This window comes from Serinus canaria, chromosome 13, assembly GCF_022539315.1.
Source record: "Serinus canaria isolate serCan28SL12 chromosome 13, serCan2020, whole genome shotgun sequence".
Lineage (NCBI taxonomy): Eukaryota > Metazoa > Chordata > Aves > Passeriformes > Fringillidae > Serinus > Serinus canaria.
The window spans coordinates 11,695,906-11,717,465 of NC_066327.1; the positions used below are offsets into that span (position 1 = coordinate 11,695,906).

General features: G+C 54.8%; 1 protein-coding gene across 3 annotated transcripts in view; it reads right to left on the bottom strand.

Annotated features, from left to right (window-relative positions):
• Window positions 1-748: 748 nt before the first annotated feature.
• CAMK2A (calcium/calmodulin dependent protein kinase II alpha) overlaps window positions 749-21,560 on the bottom strand; it is a 34,061-nt gene continuing 13,249 nt past the window's right edge. The window contains exons 6-19 of one of the 3 annotated variants that reach the window (XM_050979704.1): window positions 20,339-20,411; window positions 19,869-19,971; window positions 19,342-19,425; window positions 18,665-18,759; window positions 18,159-18,281; window positions 17,330-17,413; window positions 15,986-16,032; window positions 14,222-14,252; window positions 9,647-9,679; window positions 8,515-8,563; window positions 7,124-7,199; window positions 6,216-6,310; window positions 5,668-5,874; window positions 749-3,988 (exon numbers count right to left, since the gene is read on the bottom strand). In XM_050979704.1, the coding sequence (XP_050835661.1) occupies window positions 3,822-3,988; window positions 5,668-5,874; window positions 6,216-6,310; window positions 7,124-7,199; window positions 8,515-8,563; window positions 9,647-9,679; window positions 14,222-14,252; window positions 15,986-16,032; window positions 17,330-17,413; window positions 18,159-18,281; window positions 18,665-18,759; window positions 19,342-19,425; window positions 19,869-19,971; window positions 20,339-20,411 (1,267 nt within the window). In that variant the 3' untranslated portion in view covers window positions 749-3,821. Of the gene's footprint in view, window positions 3,989-5,186; window positions 5,444-5,636; window positions 5,875-6,215; window positions 6,311-7,123; window positions 7,200-8,514; window positions 8,564-9,646; window positions 9,680-14,221; window positions 14,263-15,985; window positions 16,033-17,329; window positions 17,414-18,158; window positions 18,282-18,664; window positions 18,760-19,341; window positions 19,426-19,868; window positions 19,972-20,338; window positions 20,412-21,560 lie in introns of those variants that run through there. The other 2 variants (XM_009091448.4, XM_050979705.1) reach the window with 2 other exon arrangements.

Consider the following 21,560-nt stretch of genomic DNA (forward strand, 5'->3'; position numbering starts at 1 on the left):
GAACAGGGAATGTGACAGCCTGACTCCAGTCCCCCTGAGGTACCAGCCCACCTGCATGAGCAAAGGCCAGCAGGTGCCCCTGAGAACCCCTCAAACCCTCCCTGGACTTAGCTGGAGGTCCTGTGCCCCTCACCCTGTAGCACCAGCTTCCTCTAAACTCTCCCAAACTGTCCAGTGGGCACCCCCACTCCCATCTAGCTTGGAGACCTGCTGGGGGCTCCCAGACCCCTGCAGCACCCAAAGCCCTATCCCTGGAAAAAGGGCTGGATGGCAATGAGCTGGGTCTGGGCAGGACACTGAGCTCCCTGAAACCCCAGAGATGCTGGAGACCAGGGCTGGGCAGTGTCCAGAGTCCCAGCACCCTGCAGGCAGCAGGATACCTGCAGCCCCTGCCCAAGGCTTGCTCTCAGCCTCGATGCTTTCGAGGACAGGAGTGCGGTGATGGAGGGACAGGGGGGTGGCAGACGGTCTGAGTCACTGCAGTGACGGAGAATCATCCGTTTCCATGCTCAGAAGTTGGTAGCTATTTATTGCACTTGAACACCAAGAATAAAACTGACACTCGCCCTCCCTCCCACACCCACCCCCACCCCGCTCCCCGTCCCCCCCCGCCGCCCTCCCCAAACAGAGCATCCGATTTGAGCAGTGATCATTCTGTTCACAGCCGCAGGTTCAGAAAACACAAAGGAAAAGGAAACAAAATCATCCTCCCCCACCCCCCCGCCCCAAGTTCCCACTGAATCCAACACGGTCACACTGCTCAACAGTTCGAGTGCACTTACAAAAAGAGAAGAGAAAGGCTTCAGCTGCAACCGTACGGACAAACAGACACGAGGGGACAGGCAGCTGCCCCTCCCTGGGGCTTGATTTTTGTTACGTGACAAAGCTTGGTATACTCTTAATTATAATATATTTTTTGCAATCATCTTAAATAAATATTTCCATAGAGATTTCCTGTAAGTATATATATTTTTTATATATATATATAATATATAAGAGAGAGAGATAGATCTCATTTTCTTTCCTTAAACCACTGTTAACATATTTTCCCTGCTTGTCCAAAAAATGTTACAAAAGCCCTAAAATTGTGCAACAATTAGAAAAAAGGGACAACAATCCAAAGAAGGAAGGAGCCACTCGATACAGTCCCCTCCACTGCTCCCTCTCTCCCACTCCCTGTTGATGACCTGCAGGAGGGAAGGAGATTCAAAGGAATCTGGTGGCAGAGTAGCCACCAGCCCCTGCTCTGGTGTCCCCACAGCCTGCTCACGTCTGGGTTTCCCTGTCTGATATGGATGGGACCTGCACCTTGGGACATGGGCAAGGGCAAGGTCTCTGCTGGCTGGAGGATCTGTGCAGCATCAAGAGCATGGGGTACACCATAACCCATCCTGCGCTGGGGAAGAAGGGTCAGTCTGTCTCCTGGGGTGATCAGAGGAGGTGATCTCCTGCTGGCAGACACTCTTGGTCCATGGGGCTGTGGGGCTGCCCCCTCACACACAGCACTGCAATCCCACCACAGGCTGCAGAGCCCACCAGGAGCTCCAGGTGGGAGTAGATGACTGCTGCCTGCTCCAGCTTCTGGAGATCCATGGGGGCATCCATGGGAGGAGAGGCAGGTTTGGGGTCAAACAAAGATTTGGTGCCTGGCAGAAGGGGCATTTCATGCAGGTTTGGGGGGGGAAAGACAACTCTCCCAGCAGTGTCTGTCTGGGATGAAGAGGAGGGTGCCTGCTCCTCCAGCAAAGAGCAGAGGCCTCTTTGTCTTCCAGAGGGGATGCATCAGCAAGATGTGAGAAATTATAATGCTGCCAGTGGACCTTGGCAGCCAGGAAGGGAAAACAGACAGCTCCCAAACCCAACTGTAGAGCTGGGAGCTCGACACCACTACAGCAAGTGCCTCCAGTTAGACATCCCCTGTGGTCTGGGAGGGGTGGAAGAGAGGATGAGTTTGGAGGACTTCTGAGTTTGGTTTGACCAAGGCACCAGGAGACCAGAGGAGAGGAGTTCTGTCTGTGCCAGGAAATTAAATGTGCCATAGCCTGATCTCCAGCCTTGAAGCCGTTGGGACAGGAGGTCCATGGTGGTAAACTCTATCCCAACAAGGTGGCCCTGTCCATGTTGCTTATTAGGAACATCCCTGGACATTGTCATTCCCAGAACCATGGTGGGATTGCTGGGGCAATGCCTGTTTGCATGTGTCAGGGACAGTGTCAACAGCTTAAAAGTAGAGATGGAACAGCAGCATCCCTGGCTCTTCCAGCCAAAAAGGATGGTGGAAACTTATTTATAGAGCTTTCCTGCAGGTTTAGGAGAAATCAGCAAGGGCGATGGAAGACAGAAACAGATGCTTTCCATGGATTCTGAGAGAAAAGGTGGAGGTCCATCAGGGCTTGCTGAGATGCTCTAGAGATACAGGAACCCACTCTGGAGAAGCAGGGCAATATGAGGCAGAGACACCAGGCAGGACAGACCCCTAAAGTGCAGGTGCTTAATGCTGCCAGCATGGGCATGTTGGGAAGTTGGGTCTTCCTTGGTCAGGCTGCAGCTTGACTGGAAGACTAGAATGAGTTTAAACTTTAGATTCTGCTTCCCTTGCAAAGGAGTGTTGCAAGGACATCCATCTGGCTCCTGAGGAGATAATCTTAGGGAAATATCAAGGAGGAGAAACTCCCTCCAAAAAGACACCTCAAAGCCTTCCTGGGAGCCAAGATGCTCTCCCTAGAAGTGACTGTGGGTTCTCAGTGAAAGGAGATTGTATCTACCCCATCTCATCTGTTATTCCCAGGGAATCCCACCAGAACCCCAGTCCCAGTCCTTTCTCAGTAGCAGCTGCTGGAGCAGCTTCACCCTCACAGCCCATCCAAGGTCTGCAGCTATCAGCAGCTTCAAAACCAGGCTGTGATGGCATCTGCCCTTCAGCCCCCATGCAGAGCCCTGACATGATGTCCTCCATCATCATCCACCTTAGACCAATTCTCAAAAATCCTCTTGACACCTGGAGAGCTTGGACATCAGAAGGTGGATGACACTGACCACGGCTGGCTTCAGAGCCAGCTCTGGAGAGGGAGAGAGAGAACTGTGAAAGAGCTGAGTCCTTCCTTTAAAAATTAAAAAAAAAAAAACTTCAGCACTACATGACTACAGGAAGAAAAACAGATCTGTAAAAACACCCAAACTCTACCTTAAAAACGAATCCCTTCCCTGCATGGATTTCCCTGCTTTGGGGAACTCTTGCAAGCCTATGGTGCACAGGTCCACCAAAGGCACGAGGAACCCCATGGATCAGCTCTGTGATTTGCCCCCAAAAAGGCATCTCCTACATACATCACCAGCAGCCATCACACTGCTGGCACAGAGGAACACACCAAAACACTTCTCAGGGCCTGTCCGTGCCCCAGCAGTTTAGATTTCTTCCCCTCCATCCAGTGGGAAAATATTTTTGCAGTCTGCAAGGATGCAGCTGCGTTTGGCATGGTGGCTGTCCCTGCCTCAACAGAGAGCAAAGCATTCAAAACCACAGAAAAGGCAAAATACACACTCAGAATTTACATGGAGGAAATACTTCCTCTTTTTTTTCCTTTTTTTTTTCCTTTTTCCTTTTTTTTTTTAGGTCCAAAACAAGCAGTTTTTGTTCGTTTCTTTGTTTTTCAACACACGCACCATCTAGAAAGTTAAACACCATGCAGACAAAGAGAGAGTGGAGCTAGAAAGTACCCCGGGGCAGCAGTGCTGCAGGAGCCTCACACCAGTGAGTGAAGAGGCTCCAGTTGGGAAAAAGAGAATGTGAAATGGAAGAATTGCCGGAAGAACAGCCACCCTCAGACCTCTACCTGATGGCCAAGAGGTGAGACCAACGTTCCCCTTCCCGGCCATGTCTTCTGTCCTGAAAGCCACATGCTGGTGGCACTCCCAGAGCCACCACTGTGGTTTGCCCTGCAGGAAGACCCATGGGGTGCAGGAAGGCGCCACGGCAATGTGGGTGCCCCTGGAGGTGGGTGCCCCTGAAGGTGGGTGCCTTTGCCACCCAATGCTGCAGGACAGAATGGGACAAGCCACCACGGTGTGAGAGGAGGGGGCTGGCAGCCGTGGGACCCCTGGCAGGAGGTCAGAACAACCCCACTTCAAATGTAAACGCAATGAAAAACAGCAACCCCCGAAAATCCCCCCTCCCGCCCCACTTAAACAGTTGAATGTTTCTAGTTATTACATAAAGATCCATTTCAGCAAATACTCAAAATCAAGTTACGAAATACACGGTAGGTTGGTTTCTTTTCCCTATAAAAAGGCATGCGCTCAAAGGAGAAGACAGCGAAAGGCTTGTTTGTTTTCGTTGAAGCACAATCAGATTCTGCAGTTTGTCACTAAAGCTTGCATTCCTTGTTGTCGCTGGAAGGAGTCACGTGGGCCATGGAGGTTTGTGCCCCAAGCCAGCAGCCAGCTTGGCTGCCCCCATCCCATCCTGGGAGTGGGGAGCAAGGGAACGCCAGTGCTGTATGTGGGGGGCAGGGGTGGGTGCTGGGGTAAAGGATCCAGGCTGGGTGGTGGGTGAGGAGAAAGCTGCAGGGGCGATGCTACCGCCCAGACATGGATGGGAGAGCCCCAGCTCCCGTCTGTGCTGATGGAAAGCAGTGGTCATTCTCCTCCTCTCTTCTCCCAGCATCTCCAGTCTCTGCTCCAAAGGGAGAAGGGAGGAAGAAGGGAGAGCCATCCTTCTTGGCACAGCAGTTGCCTGTAACCAGGGTGCAAACCTACTTGCTCTCCCGGGAAGGAGCCAGCCTATGCTGGGAAGAGAAAATGAACAGATAGTCTTTACTCACCCATCCAAACACGGCCCTCCTTGCACAGGTACGGATGAAAAATGGACTTGGCAAATGGATGGAGTTGCAGTTCCCTGGACGAGGCTGCTGGAAGCAGGAACTCGGGTTGGGAGCAGGCAGGAGTCATGGCAGCAGACAGGGACCTTGATAGCAGCAAAGCAAAATCCACCAGCACGCAGAGAGGATGCAGCAGAGAGCGGCTCAAAACTGCCCCCCTTTCCTCAGAGGGCTTCCAGCAGGGGTGGGGATGGAGGTGGATGATGAGCCTGAGCCCAGTTCAGGAGATGTGCTGGGTAGTGAGGAGGCCCACCAACGCTGTGCAGCCGATGAGGGGGGCCTGTACACCGGCCAGATGCTTGGGTTGGAGTTCATGGTTTCTCTTGTTCTGGTTCATGCAGAGGAAGGGGACCCAGCGCCGTGACCCCGGCAGGGTGGGGTTGATGGGATGCTTGTGCTGCACTGGCGGGGCTGTCGTGTGTGTGCGGTGAGAAGCGAGGGGTTATTCCAGCGGGAACCAAGCAGCAGAGCCAACAGCCAAAGTCCCGTAGGTGAACATGTCGGAGGGGGTCTCCCCTTGGTAGTCAGTCAGTGACAAACCCAACACGGGCAGGGCCACACTTCAGCTGCAAAACACAAACCGGGAGCAGCCGGAATTCGCTTTGACCATCCCTTTGTCAGAGCATCCCTCTCCCCACTGCGACCTCACAGCAATCAGCCATCTCCCCCCACAGATGCTCAGCACAGGATCCCACTTCCTGCGAGCTGCAGCGTGCCCACCCCCAGCCCTCCCTATCCCCCGTGCCCCTGGATACTCACAGGGCTTACTGCGGTAGGACCGAGGGCGCGCCGGATCTGTGGAAGTGAACAATCTGCCATTTGCCATCCCGGCGGTGCCAGATGCGGGTCTCCTCGGACTGGGCAGTGCGGGGGATCCCTCCAGAGTCCACGTACTGCGTGATGCGGATGTAGGCAATGCAGGCAGACTCGTCCCCCATCAGGTGGATGTGGGGGTTCAGGATCGTCGTGTGCACAGGTTTGCTGTTCCGGGACCACACTGGAGAGGGGACAAGCACAAGTGGATTTAGGCAGGGGAGGGAGTTGGGGGGGCTCTTGCTCAGGGTGGCAGCAATGTTGGAAGGGGAGACACTTGTGTTAAACTCTCTGCATGATGGGGCTGAGTAAATGCTGTACAGGTGGATTCAGGATGGGTCCATCGAGAAAAGAGCTAACCCAACAACCTATAGAGATACCTGGCCCCAGCTGACCTAGCACCTCCTGCTGGGATCTTCCAGATCAGCCAGAGATGCTCCCACAGCAACCCTAGCCCTATTCCCTCCTCTTGACAGGAACATGGGAGGTAGGAGGGGTCCCTGAGAAAGCAAGTGAGCTGCTTACGGTTTTCAAAGTAGAATCGGTGGAAATCCAGGCCTTCCACAAGGTTGCCCAGAGCCTCAGGCTCAAAAGCAGTCATTCCAGGGTCACACATCTTCCTGGGGAGCCAGGAAAGAGAGAGAAAAGGGAGAGGTCATCTCACCACTTCTGGCATGAGAGTCTGAAGAATCCAAATGCCTCCTGCTCAGGATGGCTGAGGCTGTGGAGTGTCTGCACCAGTGAGTAATTCTTGCAAAAATATGACCTCAACCCTACATTCTGCCCAACACACCTCCCCTCCTGCCCACTAACTGTAGCCAAGGCCCCACCAAAGCAGGGTGCCTTCTCCATCAGTCACGCTCTGCAATTAAACCTCCTCAAACATTGTCATCTTCTTTACAAGAAAGGAAGACATCAGGGAAAAAGCTCATATTATCTTCTCTGTGTCAAAATATCCCTGCTGCGATCCTCTGAGGCAGGGATGACAACCTGCACTCACTCAGACCTCACTAATTACATCAGCCTTGGACACAGAAGAGGTGTACTCTGAACAGCATCAACTCAGCAAGCAGAAATCATCTACACTTCAGAGCAGCCTGTGGCAACCTGGATATAATGGATTCCATGGATACAAACAGTTTTTTCACCATAAGTCATGTTTACAATTGTTCCTCTTTCTGCAAACCAAAAATTGGGCTCATCTGTGACAGTGAGACAGAGAACTCTGATCAGCTGAACACAAGAGCAGCATCAGGCTCAGAAACTAATGTCTCCTTCTTCTCTTGGATGGTCTCCACTCCTCCCCACCACATCAACCTTGTCACCCTGCCCTGGGCAGCAGTAAAATCTCCTGGGCAGCACTGTAAGAGTGTGAGACCCCAGCCTGGGAGGCTGAGCCTCACCCAGCCCAAAGCCACACTGGGCACACTCACGTGTAGGACTCGAAGTCGCCATTGCTTATTGCTTCAATCAGCTGCTCTGTGACTTTAATGATTTCTTGCTTCCGTACTGTTGGTTTAAAGAGAAAAGGGAAATAAAAGGATAAAACAAACCAGAAGCAGGCACTGGTGTTACCATATTGGTGAGAGATCTTTATCTCATCAGAAACAGACCAGAGGATGTGGGGGGACTTTGGAAACTTTTCAGGGAAAAAGCAGGAGAGCAACTGGGGGGAGGGAGGTGGAGAAGGGCTCTTCATCTCCAGATTTTCAAAGCCAGGGCAAAACTGAAAATGCCTGTAATTTCCTAAAGAGTCAATCACCAAGTGGGAAGCTACGCTCAGCCCAAAAGTTGGGACAGGTTGGTCTTGGCTGAAAAACCTTGCCAAGCTGGGGCCCTCTACCCCATGAAGTCACAGCAGAGGCCAGCTAGGGCAAGCTGGACCAAGGATGCTCTCACCGTCCTTTTGAAATGGGAGGAGATGGTCTCAGAAGGGAGGGGAAGAGGTAAGTGACATGTGCAGCCACCCAGGAGACACAAGAAGGGACTCTGCAAAGGGCACAGAACTGTGCAGCTGCTGCCAGAGGTTCCAGGCACTGCCAGTTCATCTGGGAAGGGATGGGTTCCAAGAGTGGCTTTGGGGCTCCTAGGGATGCAGGAGGAACTGTCAGAGTAACCCTGGGCTTATTAACAAAGCTCTGCTTCAAATGCAAATTGGCATCATGCTTGACTTTTTTTTCCTTTGCATTGTGACTCATGAAAGGAGAGGGAGTGTGTTCCTAGGAGTTGTTCAGAAAGGCAAGGGAATCCCATCGCTTCCTGAACACCACCTGCCTCCACAGCCAGGCCCAAGGAGCCCCTCTCCAGGAGGACAAGTTGTCCCATTAGCTCTCAAGCTCTTGTGTCAGGCCAAAGTCCATTTTGCTTTGTGCTGAGATCACTTCATCGAGAGACTTTACAAATTAACACGGATAAATTATTCCCTGGGTTATTCTTAGAAAGCTGCCTCTGGCAGGCAGGCAGGCAGGCAGGCAGGCAGGCAGGCAGCAGACAGGGATTTCCCCTGGAGGCTTTTCCCAAAGGGAAGCTTATTTTAAAAGAGCAGCCAGGCTGCTATCCCTGCAGATTTCTGCCATTTCCACACCTGCTTTCAGGGAACATCCCTGTTCATGGGAGCACCTTGCTCCTCACCAGCAGTGCCCCAGCTGCTCATGTCAGGAACCCAGCAGTGAAACCACCTGAGTTAAAGCAACTTCTGACAGGCCCTGAGGCAGCTTGATGGTGGTGGGTTTTGCTGTGGCAAATATCTCGTGAGGGGTGGCCAGACCCATGGGCACCTCTCCAAAACAACCAGCCCACCTTCCCAACTTGCCCCCACTGGTACCTTTGGTGTCTTCGTCCTCAATGGTGGTGTTGGTGCTCTCCGACGATTCCTGAGCAAAGAACAGAAAGGAGACGTGGCATGGTGAGGAGAGTCTTCCCCCTGTGACAGATGTGCTCGTGTGTTCGACAGCCCCCCGAGTCTGACCCCACAGCTCAACTGTGCCAACAGACAGAAACCAAGGAAACGCCAGCAGGTCCAACCTGTCCTCAAGCACAGCTCTAGGGCAGCACTGGCAGAGCCCTCCCTGACCTCCACTCCTTGTCGCCAAGGGCACAAGAGGTGGGCTGTGGAGGGTCTCGTAGGAACGGCGCTGCCTTTCCTACTGACACCTGTGGGGACAGAGATGGGGGCAGGTCCAGGGGCCATGTGGAGGGTTCCTAGGAGCGTTGCCGGAGGGGCAGGGAGAGGGGCTGTGCAGGGGTGGAAGACACCATGTTGACTGTACAATAAAGAGAGAGATGTACAAATTAACAGCGAGAAGGAGCTGGGATGAAAAAGAGGGGACTGTGCAGGAGTGAGAGAGACCACACTGACCGCAGAGTAGGGAGAGAAATGTACAATAAAACAGTGCTTCCAAGACCCACATGGACCACTGAAGGCTGAGACACAGCTCTCTCAAGAAACAGCTGAGCACTACACAGATTTGTGGGGAGAGGGGTACTGACCCCCCGTCTCTCTCCGGGAGCCTCATCAAGGCAACTCTGCTAGCGGAGCTAGAGCAATGGCTCTGCTAGCTCTTCCCAGCAGAGCCTTGCTTGTGTATTACCCAGAAGACCCCGATGTAGGTTGGCAAGGTGTCCCATGACCATACAGTCCCCGCAGAGGCATGGAAGGTGTTTCTCCAAGGCTCCTTGGACCGATGCAGCCTGCAGACCTGAGTCAGGAGAACTGGGAGAAACGGCATGAGAACCCATCAGCAAGAACCAGGGCTGGCTTCCCACCAGCTGGTGGCCAGCAAGTGCCTGCACCAACCCTGTTAATGGGGTTTGTGGGTGATACGGCTTTGAGGATGTTCCCTCCAACCCCGCTGTCCCTTCTTCCCTACCCCGAGGTAACTTCCAAAAACAGGGGAAGCTGGAACATGTGGAGAGGCCCAGCAATATCGGCATTTAGGAAGACGAAGGACACTCACCATTAACTGAACGCTGGAACTGGACTTTCTTTTCTGGAAAAACAAGGAGAAGAGATGGAACAGGAAGAGACACAGAGTGAGAAAGGCTGAGAGCAGCACATGAAAGGCAGCAGCTCCTGAGCCACCCTTCTTGTTCCTCATGGGCAAACGAAAGGCGCAGAGGGACTCGTTGCTCCTGTGGGGATGTGCCACTGGCTGCAGTGTTGGTGGTGACTTGCCAGCTCCCTCCCCGCATTCCTGCCAGCACTTTTCTCTCCTGACCTGCCACAAACCCTGGGGTTGCTCGTCCCAAGGACCTGGCTAGTCCAAAAGGGAATCCCCTAGGAGTCAACAACCACTCTGGTGGCCTGTGGCCAGGCCAGCAAGTTCACAGGAACAGAAGCAGGGTACTGAAAAGCTAAGGCAGCTTCACCACAGCCCTGTGCCCACTGTGAATACTATACTGACTTCTCTGGATCTGCTCTGGGTGCATCTGCTGATGGCACTGACTGCTGTGGAGACACTCCTTTAGCTTTGAAATTAGACCAGTCCTAAGCTGGCTGGTTTAAGGCCAGAAAGGTGTTAAGGCCTCAAGGCAGTGTGGGAAGCAGTCCTGAGCACAGCTCCAGTGCTTTAAATCAGGACTCCAAAGAGAAGACCTGCACATTTATCTCCATCTTTGACCACTACCACTAGGCTTTAAGGTTTTTGAGTTGGATGACCCCATATCCACTCTTCTGCTTGCAGTCCCAAACTACTTCTGGACTCTCCTTCCTTACTGTGCTCTGCTCCTCATCTCCATCTCTAATTTAGCTAGGAGACAGGGGGACATGCCTGCTGACCTCATACCCCCTTCTGCACCTCTGGCTCCCAGGGAATGAATCCCAGTGTGCGTCAGGGAATACCAACGTGCAGAAATCAGAATCTGCAGTGCCAAATAACAAAGTGCTGTACCAGCATATTTAACAAGGCACCAGCTGTGCCTGCCCTGCAGAGGGAAAAGCAGCACACACTGTGCAAATCTCTTGGAAAAGCCCATAGAGTGACCCATTAGGGTGCGTGGGTGTGGTACAGCATAAAAACTGATGATATCCATTCTCCCCCATTGCTCCTTTCATATCCTAACTGACTCCCACCAGCATCCTCAGTGAGTTTCTCCCTCTACTACTGCTGCTCTCCCCTTCCTCACTAGGTCATAGAATCATGGAATCACAGAATGGTTTGGATTGGAAAGGACCTTAAAGATCTCTCCAGTTCCCAGTAGACCAGGTTGCTCAGAGCCCCATCTAACCTGGTCTTGAACACTTCCAGCAATGGGGCACTCACAGCTTCTCTGAGCAATTTGTTCCAGTGCCTCAGCACTCTCACATTAAATAATTTCTTCCTTATATCCAATCTAAACCTGGCCTTTATCTGTGTGAAGCCATTCCCCTTGTTCTGGAACTCCATGCCCTTGTCCAAAGTCCCTCTCCAACACTCCTGTAACCCCTTTAGGCACTGGGCCATCTCTCGTCCTTCCTTCACCGAGAAAAAGATGTCCTAAAGGGCAGAGTGAGCTGTGGTATTTTGTCAGGAACCTCAAGGAGAAGGAGAGCCACTGGAGCTGGGCTGTTGCAGGAAGGACTGACAGCTTCTGCTACCCAAGGACAGGAGACGGGGCAGCAAACTGCAGAAATTTCAGACGCAACAGAATGCAACACAAAGCAGTGACTGCATCGAGTCTGGACATACAGTAACAGGATGTGACACGGGGCAGTGAGCTCATCAGCCCAGGACGGGACAGGATGTGACACGGGGCAGTGATTCCATCGGTTTACAATGGGACAAGATGTGACACTACACAGGGCAGTGAGAGTATCATAGCTGCTGGCACCAGAGGACCTCCCACAGGATCCCAGAGCAGGGCTCCAGGGGGAATTCTGGTCCCAGGCATGCTTTTAGTAGGTGAGGATCTTCCTCAGGAGGGTGAGTTTTGAGCCCTCTGAGCCTGAGCTGGCACTGTGCTGGTGTTGGAGGGCTGTGCAGACAGGCCAGAGGGCAGCTCCAGCTGCCAGCTGCCCACCAGCCCAGCTTTGGGCAGGAAAGGCAGAGGGGCTGCCTGGGATCTGCCTGCTCTCGTGGGGATGGCCAGTCCAGCACGTTACTCCAAGTGGGGACACTGCTCTCCTGACAGTGACCCCCACCACGTGGGCCTGCTCTGAGCAGGCAGGACCATTCCCTTCCCACCGTGCCAAACACTCAAGGCAGGCTTCCAGGTTCCTACCTTGCTCTTCCAGCCAGTTAAAGAAGTTAACACTGCTCAGCAGTGTCCTGACATTTGCTGGTTGACCAGTGGGCCATTAGAGCTTCACCCACAACACCCAGCCTCCTTGTGCCCCCCTGAATGAGTTATGCTGCAGGTTCCCCCAGGCTGAGCATGGAAATGAGAGGTGGGGATGGTTATGCTGAAGGTGGACAATGCAAGGAAGCTGTTGGAGTGAGCCTGTCTCTACCTTGTCTTCTCCTCCTGCACCTTCCTGGCCATCTAGCCAGGCTGTCTCCCCTTTACTTGTTGAAAAGAGGGCAATAAAAAAGTAAATTCATTCTCAGAGTTTGTCTACATTCTACAGATGAGTGCTGGTGGGTAGGTTGCTCTTGGAATGAAGCTTCATCGTGTGCTCCCTTCTGGCCAGCAAGGGCTGAGGCTGGATGCAAACCAGCCTCTCTGATCCTGCTCTGAAACCAGACTCTCCTCACTGAGTTTCAGTGAAGAGCCAGAAGGTTGTTCACCCAAACAAGCTATTTTGCTACAATAGGAAGTGCCTCTTTTCCCAGGATAATGTCTGCCCTCAAAGCTCCTTTGAAGTCCAACAGGGAGCATCGTTAGCAAGCTGGGCTGGCAAATGGTTGTCTACCACAACACAGAAATTCAAAACTGTCCCTTTTTGCAGGAAAATTAGATTCAGGACTGTGCCTGATGAAGCCTCTTCATCCACAATCTCTCCTTTAATAGGTTAAAAATGCATCTTCTGTTTGGTTTCACCTGTGCTCCAGAAGGAGCTTGTGGCCAGTCAACTCTACCTGTGTGTCACATCTTAAGTGACTCTCAGAAGTAACCAGGACCTCAGAGCAGCAGAGGACAGGCCAGCAGTGGCTGGCACATGGGGTGTTGTGACTACCATGGGATCTGCCAGCCCCAGCCCTATTAATTCTGTTCTGGGAGTCTCATGATATCCTGACAGCCCAAAGTAATGTCCTCTCAGAGCCATCCAGGCCACCAGTCTCATGCTCCATGGCCAGAACGGACTCTCATGGGGCTGAGCCCAGGTCTGCAGGATTGTGCATGGTCTCAGTCCCTGCAGGCTTCTCCTGTCCCAGCTGCTGGGTCTGGGAAGAGTGAGAGAAACACAAGCCATCCCTAGACTGTCAGCTTCACCAACCATCCGTACTGAGGAAGGAAGAAGCTGGCTGAGGGCTCTGCTCTTCCAAAACTCTGCACCTGTCACAGCCCAACAGTGGGGTCCCTGCAAAAGGGCAGGAGAAGGTTCTGTAGGTTCTCCCAGCAAACGGCCCCTATGGAGGAGGAAGAGCAGCCACTCTGCAGTTGGGCTCCCAAAGCTCTGCCTGACGATGAAGGATGTCACCACGATGGAGGATGTCACCACGCCAGCTCTCCCTTGCTGAGTGATCCATTGTATTTATGAAGGGAACAGGTAAGGAGAGAAGGACCCTCACACGGACCATTCCTTCCTGCAGGAGGAGTTTAGCAGAGCTCAATAACCACTGCTATCCACCACATCTCCATGTCACCAGAAACAGCAGAATTTTGCTGCTCCTGGAGCCACCTTGTCCTGGAGCAGAGCTGCAGCCCCACCTCGGAGGGGCTGATGAACCTGCAGGCTCTACAGCCCAAGAAACAAGATCCATCAAGCACCAGCTTGATTTTAGAGCATCACCAAGCCATTTACTCTATCGAAGCACCACCATGTTTCTTTGCTGTCTGCACTGGGCACAGGGGACAAGCAGCACTGTGAAGGTGGTTAAAAGCACCCACGTGTCACCCAGCAGCACACCAGCCCTTGGTACAGGATGGGACAGGAATGGGGACCAGCCTCACCAGCTGCAGCAGGACCCCCATGCTGAGCCATCAGGAGATGAGGCCACCCCTCCCGCTAGACAGCTGCTGTTGGAGCCATGGTTCTGGGCTGCAAAGCTGCCTCCTCCTGTCCCCTGTCCTGCTCCAGCCTCTGCCTCTCCCCCTCCCTGGGGGCAGCGAGGGACAAGCGCATACTCCCGGCGCTGAAACAGCAGCGAGTTCCCGCAGCGCACCCTCCATCCAGCACCAGCCCACTCCCCTCGCCCCTGCAAAGCCTCCCGTGCACTGCCTGTGCTGGCAGGAGCCCGGCCGGGGGCACGGGGACACACCGGGACAGCCGAGCCAGCAGCTGCCCTTTAAAGCGCGGGGTGTAGCAGGGACTGCCGGCGTGGCGCGGAGAGCACGGGCACAGCACGGAGCCCCCAGGGCCAGCAGGGCACGGGAACGCTCACCGCCTGCACGGCACGGCACAGGGACCCCCGGCACAGGGGCAGGCAGCAGGGCACCGGGGCTCAGCTTACCTTTACGCCGTCATTCTTCTTGTTGCCACCACTTTTGCCTCCTGGAGAGAGGAGGAAGGAGATTAGCAGAGCCAGGCAGGGCACCAAGACCAGGAGGGCGAGGATCAGCAGCATGGTGCCGGGTGCCAGAGCGGCAGGAGCCCCCGGCCCGGCTGGTGGGGTCCGTCTTCTCTCCAGCAATCACCGCTGCGACCCGTGGGAGCTCAGGGGCGACCTTGCCAGCGCTGTCCTGTCCTACCGCAGCGGCTCTTGGCCCGGGGCATGACCCGAGCCCTAACGTCACGCCAAGTCCCTGGGGCGGCTGGAGGGGGCTGGCAGGGCTGCCCGGCAGAGGCGGGCTCTGGCCGGGCGCTGCTGTTGACCCGGCGTGGTGCAGTGTGGAGGAATGGGCTGCCCGCCTGCCGCCCTCTAATTTTAGCCCCATGCTGCCGGGATCATGTGCTGCCGGCCCGCCGGCCCGACAGCTGCAAGCCCGTATTTTGACAAGGATGAAAAGCAGGCGCCTTGCCCTATGCCCACCCACCGCTGCCGACACTGCCCCGGCCCCCCCGGCTGCGCACCCACTGCCCTGGGACCCCAGCGCAGGGCGGCACCGCTGGAGCCCAGCGCCAGCCGCCCAGCACCTCCCGGCCAGGAGGGACTGCTGAGCCCCTGGGCCGTGCGTGGGACGGGCAGCACCAGGAGAGATGCTTTGAACTTCCTTCCTTTCGGTGCTTCCTGTCCGCCTCTCCCGGCTGGGGCTGACACCGGATCCCCCCAGCTGCTGGACTCCTCCAGCGCCCGCCTCAAGTGCTAAATATGTCAGCACGATCCCCCCACGACAAATGCAGATACCAGCCCTGGCCACGGCCCTCTGCCCTGGCACCCCTGCCCACTTCCTGCACATGACACTCGGGGAGCCTCAGCAAAGCACCCTGAAACACCCAACTAACCCCAAACAGCTGCCATCAGCCAGCTCAGCAGCGTGCAGGGCTTGGCTGGTGTGTCCCAGCCCTGCAGCACCACCGCAGGGCCATCCCCAGCACTGGGCAGGGCAGGAGGTGACAGCGGGTGGATCAGCCCTGGATCACACGGCTCCATTTGGTTCCATGCCTGGGGGATCGCCTGTGACATCCCATATGCAGTGAGGTGTCCCCAGAGGAACAACTCTCAGGGAGGGCACTGGAGCAGAGGGATTCTGGCTGCACTGAGACCTCTCCAGTGCACGGGCTGGGCTGCCATGCTTGGTCCCGTCGCCATGGCAGCCCTTGGGATGTAGGGAGGCAGGAAGAGAGTGGGGAATCCTGCAGGATTAGCATCCACCTGCCTGGGGAGAGACCTGTGAGATCCTGCTGCCATCTGCCTGCGGTGGCACCAGGGGCCTTTCCCTACTCCCCATGCACAGGATGCTCTCCCTGAGCCACAAACATATTCAGGAGGACACAAACCCAAACCAGCTGCTTGAGCTCTGCTGCCCCCAGCACTCACATCTCCAACCCTGCACAAGCCAGATGGTTGGGTGCACACAAACCCCAAAACCCTAAAGCACTGTGGATTACTGAGCCTCAACCACACACTTTTTCTCTTGCATCCCAAGCCAGCAGCCAGCCTGGAGGTGCCAGGTGACCTCTCCTGGAGAAGCACCCAAAGCCACACATCCCCAGAGGCACGAGGCTTCAACCTCAGCCTCTCTGAGACACATGAGGCAAAGCCAGCTTTCCAGGGACCCTACAGATTTGCCCTGGGTATCCTGTAAGACAAGGAGACGAGTCCCAGAGACAGCACCTACCGGAGAAGTTCCTGGTGGCCAGCATGGTAGTGAGGATGGCTCCCTGAAAGACAAGGAAGGCAGAAGGAAAGGGTGTGCTGGACCCCAGGCCCCTGAACCCTGCTGCTCCCCCCATCCCTGGGGGAGGAAAGCCCTGCTCAGCACCTGTCCCTCAGCCCCTGGAAGGAAGGAAGGAAACTGGCCCACGGACTGATATTCTCCTCCTGCCATCAAAAGCAGCTCTCAATACCTGACTCCATACCCCAGCACCATGGTTGGCATTGGGTTGCATTCTCTAAAACTGCCTTCCCTCCGAGATTAAAGGGATATTAAATATCTGCAGGGCACTTTTTATTCCCATACTACCCTGTCCTAGATGAAGCATGACCCCACTGACTGGGGCCAGCAGCTGGCAACAAGGGGACCCACTGGGAGTGGAAGCGGATTTAATTGTGATTAAAGCTGTGCCAGCTCAGAGCAGCAGGGCAGGGTTTGCTCATGGGAGCCACGCAAAGATCACCACCACAAAACAACATTTGTAAAAATCCTTCCCCTTTTCCAGCTGAGTCTACTAACTAGTTGCTAAGTGTATAATAAGATTACTTTGGACTAATTGCTTACAGTAATGGATTACTATTTTGAAGTGAATGCCTGAACTAATTTGATTACTTGTCTAGCTGAAAAGTAATAATAGTTTATGGCCAGTTTCTTTGCTTGATAATCTTGTAAGTAGTCTGCAGCTGTACGGCTCTGTGTCATGCTGTGTTCAGGCCTGGAGCACTGATGGCTCAGGCTGTGGCACAGACCAGCCTCACCCTGCTCTGCAGGCAGCACTGTGATTTCCAGAGCCCATTCCCAGCACCCTGCTGCCAGCTGAGGCTGAGCAGCACCCGGGAAATGGGTGATGGAGATGGTGATTTCAGAGGGGTCCAGGCTGTGGTGCATGGGCAGCATCCAGGAAGGGAAAGGCTGTGGGGCTGCTGGGGTGAGTGAGCTTTTTGTCTGTCTGTGGATCACTTTATTCTTGGCTGCAAAGTACCTTGGCCATCAGGCAAAGGGTCTCACTGTGCCTCTCAGGCCAGCCCCAAAAAGAAGCTATCTTGACAATGGCTCCAGTGGAAAAGTCCTCACGCAGTGTCCAGTGTGACTCATGCTTCACCATGGCTTTCTTTGAGCAGCTGGTGAAAGCCACATGAAGCTGTCACCCCACTCAGTCTTCTTCCCCTTCTTCACAGTGGGGGTCCCCAAATGTCCATCACCCCCACACCACTGCCATAGACACCACCCTGTTGTTTCCCCCCCAGGGGACAAGCCACCAATGATCTGATTGTGCATTTAGCAGCCAGTCTGGACAGAGTTACCTTCAGCTTCCTCCGGGCATTGAACTTCTTCAGACAGTCCACAGTCTCCTGCCTGTGCATGCATGACGCCACGGTGGCACGGTGCTGGGGGGAGAGAGACCTGCCTCAGAGCAGTTCTGGGGAGAAGGGGCCCCCCAGCCTGGCTCTCACATGCTCACACACGTGTATGATCTCCCATGGCCGAGGCAGGGGCCAGAGCTGCCTGCAGCAGCAGCAGCAGATAAAAGTTTAATGGGCAGTGGGAGATGGAAGCTTTGGAGTCAGCAGGATCTGCTCTGGTGGTGGGGGTGTGTGGAGAACTGGCTGCCCCCTGAGTTAACCCCTTGATTGACCAGCCATGTTTAGCAATGTGCTCAGGGTTTGCATGTGTGTGGTTAAGCCCACAGACTCCTCCTGCCTTTAGGATCTGATTCAGAGTGAGAATCAGCAGCTGAAACAGTGGGATGCAGTGAAGGGTGCAGGGATTGCTGCTGGAGTGGATGGATAAACATGAGCCTACTCCCATTGCCTCTGAAGAAAGACCCCCCCCCCCACCCTCCAGCACAGCATGACACTGAGAAATTAGTCTGTTCCCACCAGGGCAGGGAGCCTGTGTGTCCCTCCCATCACCAGGTCCCCCAGGAACATGCTGTTTGCACTCACAAGCTTTTTTCTGCTGTAAAAACTCAGGGAAAATGCTGCTGTGAGAGCATTGAGAGGAACCCTGCCAGGAAACCATCTTCCCAGGATGCAGAAGAGAGCTGGCAGCATGTTTGATACCAAGTGATCCCCAGTGAGATGTTCCCCACCTGTGAATCCCCACATCTCTCTACCCTGGGCCCCAGCTCACCGATATCCAGGGGTGCTTCAGAGCCTCGGCTGCCGTGATGCGCTTGGAGGGGTTTATGGTCAACATCTTGTTGATGAGATCTTTTGCTTCAGGAGTGACTGTGTCCCATTCAGGGGAGGGGAACTGCCAAAGCAAAGGGATGAGGGTGAGACATGGCAGAGACCCCCTCTGCACTTGAGTGGCTTCTCCTGCAACTTGGGTTGGGTTGGAGAAATAGTGCCACTGGAAAGAGCTGACAGGTGGAAAACCAAAAAGCAGGAGTGGAAGAAGGAAGTTGGAAGGCTTAGGACAGGACCTCTCTCTCCCACAAAGTGGCCCTGAAATGTGCCAATGTGTGCACTGGGCATGGCAATGAGGCCAACGCTCTGTTACCAGGGCAGAGTAAAGTGCTTGTTCCCATCAGTCAGAATTTGTCTTGGTTGCTCTTCTAGAGCAGCAGGCTGTGAGGCAGGGACAGCAGGATAGAGAGGAGACTTTGAAAGGGGCAGCAAGACAAACCCACTCACATCATAAGCCCCAGCCTTGATCTGCTGGTAGAGTCGGTGTTGGTCTTCATCCCAAAAGGGTGGGTACCCAACCAGCAGGATGTAGAGGATGACACCTGCCCAGGAGAGGAGACAGGATCAGTGGGAAAGAATTCATTGCTGCAGGCAGGAGCACACACAGCCTGGGGACTGATCAAGCTCAAGCAGAGAAACAGAAATTAGGGAAGCATGAAGATTTGCTCACTGTTTAAAGAGCAAAAGGCTTGTTTGTGGGTCCAGTTCAGCACCTGAGGAGGGTCAAGGCTCTGGCAACCACCATGCAGAGCCCAAAGTGGATGCCCTGGCAGGGGTGGGGGAATGGAAAAGGGCTCCCCTATGGCTGCAACTGCACGGAGACATTGCCTGGCTCCACCAGCACCACAGGGAAAAGAGGCAGTGTCTCGCCTGACTGGGAGCTTTGGGTACATAACTCCCAGTTAGGTACCCAAAGGGGGGTGATCCTTCAGAGAAGGGTGTCACTGGATTGGGAGAGAGTGTTGCCCAGGGTGATGTGCCATCTCCTGGGTAAATCTTCCACCCTGACTTCGCTGAGGTGTGACTGGAAACTGCAACTTGGGACACGCTGGATGAGCAGCCTGCCTCATCCCGCCCAACCCAGCCCAGCCTGCTCCCGGTATTCCAGCCCGGGTCAGACTCACCGCAAGCCCACAGATCCACGGCTTTGCCATAGGGATCCTTCCGGAGCACCTCGGGGGACAGGTATCCCGGGGTGCCGGCGAAACCTGGGACAGACAGCCCATCACGCCCGCTGCCAGACAGCTCCATGCCCCAGCTGGCCAGCAGGGACAGCGAGAGCCCAGAGCGCTGCACATCCCGACCCCCGGGACACACACCCCCCTTCCAGAAACCTCTGTCCCTCCAGAGGCCAGAGCAAACTGTGTTTTTCTGCCACTACCAACCCCCAGATGGTGCCCAAGGCTGGAGTGCTCTGCTGTGCACTTCCAGCACTTTCCCGGCACTGGTCTGGCCCTGTTGCTGGCTTGTCCATCTCACCAGGACGTCTCGGTGACTCACAGAGTCCCTGTGGAGCTGTTTGCTCCACATCAGCCTGCTCATCCACAGTGCTTCCTGGGCTGGTGCTGCTGGGGCCCTCCCATGACCCTGGGCTCGGGGTCCTGGAGCCCCCCTGAACTACTGTGCCCCACCTCAGGCCAGTCCCACTCACCAAACCACGCTTGCTGGTCGCCCTCCACCTCGATGGCAAGGCCAAAGTCAGCCAGCTTGACAGCAGCACCCTTCAGCTTGGATGCCAACAGCAGGTTCTCGGGCTGCAGAAGGAATAGGGTTGTTGGAGAGGAGTGAAAACCCCTCAGGGGCTCTGCTGTTGGCAGAGGGAGCTTCCCAGCACAGCACAGAGGAAGATCTGGATGTGCTCCCTAACTGCTCTGTCCTGCTTTTTGTCCTGGTGTCCCTGGATCCCTAGGGGATCACAGACTGCAAAGACCTCCCTACCCCATCTCCCTCGTGTCATTTCACTCCGGAGTGCTCTTTGCTCTGTGGGTTTCCCCCAGCCCTGCACGTGTTCCTCCCTGCTGTTTCAGCAGCCCTGAAGGAGTCTGGGCGTTGTTCCACAGAGCTTTGCATCACAGATGGGGTCCCCTGTCCTCCCACAGGCACTCTCCCTGCAGCTCCTACCTTCAGATCCCGGTGAACCACCCCCATCTGGTGGCAGTGCAGGACGGCCTCCAGGATCTGCTGGATGCAGTGGCTGTGGGAGAGAGGAGAAAGCTCACACGAGTGCCCGGTGAGGCAGAGCCTTGTCAGACACTTCTATTCTGCTGCATTTCACCCCTCTGCCCCTCTACCCATCACTCTGCCTGTCAGCAGCCCTGCAGCCCAGCTCAGCATCCCCCTCCACTGACACCCTCGCACCTGTGGGGAGCAGTTCTAACCCAGCAGGAACCTAACAGAGCTATTGGGCACCAAATAATGGTGAGCAGGAGCTTAGGGGACCCAGCTGAGCCCGTGGGGACCCCAGAGGAGCAGCACTGGAGGCGGGGAGCTGGAGATCAACAGTGGAACCACAATACCAGCAAAGATTTGGTCTCCAAACCCAGGCAGAGCAGATGTGCTCTGTGCAACCTTTGCTCTAGCCCCATTTCCCTGCTTTCCTCTAAAGCAGGTGGCTCTGCTGTGTCTGCTTGCTTTATATCTAGTTCATTACATTCCAGCTCTGCTGTGTGCATGAGACAGGAAGGGGAAAAGACAGAGGCACTGACCACTTCTGCTCCAAAACAGCTTATGTGCAAGGCAGAAGGTCTTTATTTACATGTATTTTATTTTATTTGTATGACACTAATAAGTGGATGGGCTGTAAGTGGATTCAGTGCAGGCAGCCCATTAAATGAGATTGTTTTCTGCCTAGAAATAAAGGATATTTCCGTGCAGAGAGGTAGTGTAGAGTTTACCACCCCCTTGGACGTACATACAGGCTATGCTTAGCCTGGGGACAAAGCCAAGAGGCACAGTGATATCTGGAGACTGGAGAGGGCCAGATCATGTCCCCTCAAAAGAGGGAGACTAATACTGTCCCCTGGATCAGCTGCAGGGACCAAAGGGCTGGCTGAAACTGCTCTGCAGAAGATACCTGGATAGTGCCAGTGGGAGTGTGGGAGGGAGCAGAGCTCCAGCTCTTGTCTTGACTGCTCCTCCTCAGTGCTTTCAAGTGGCAAATGCCAGAGAAACACTTGCAGAGGGCTGGAATGCAGCTCCAGGGGGAAGGAGTGACATCCACAGGGTGCCTGTGCTATCGTGGCCCTGCCTCGCCACCAGCCTGGTGTTGGATTTCCTCCCTGCCAGCCTGGGGAGCCCTGATGTCCCCAGAGCAGGGAGCCCCCAGCACCCTGTTCATTTACAG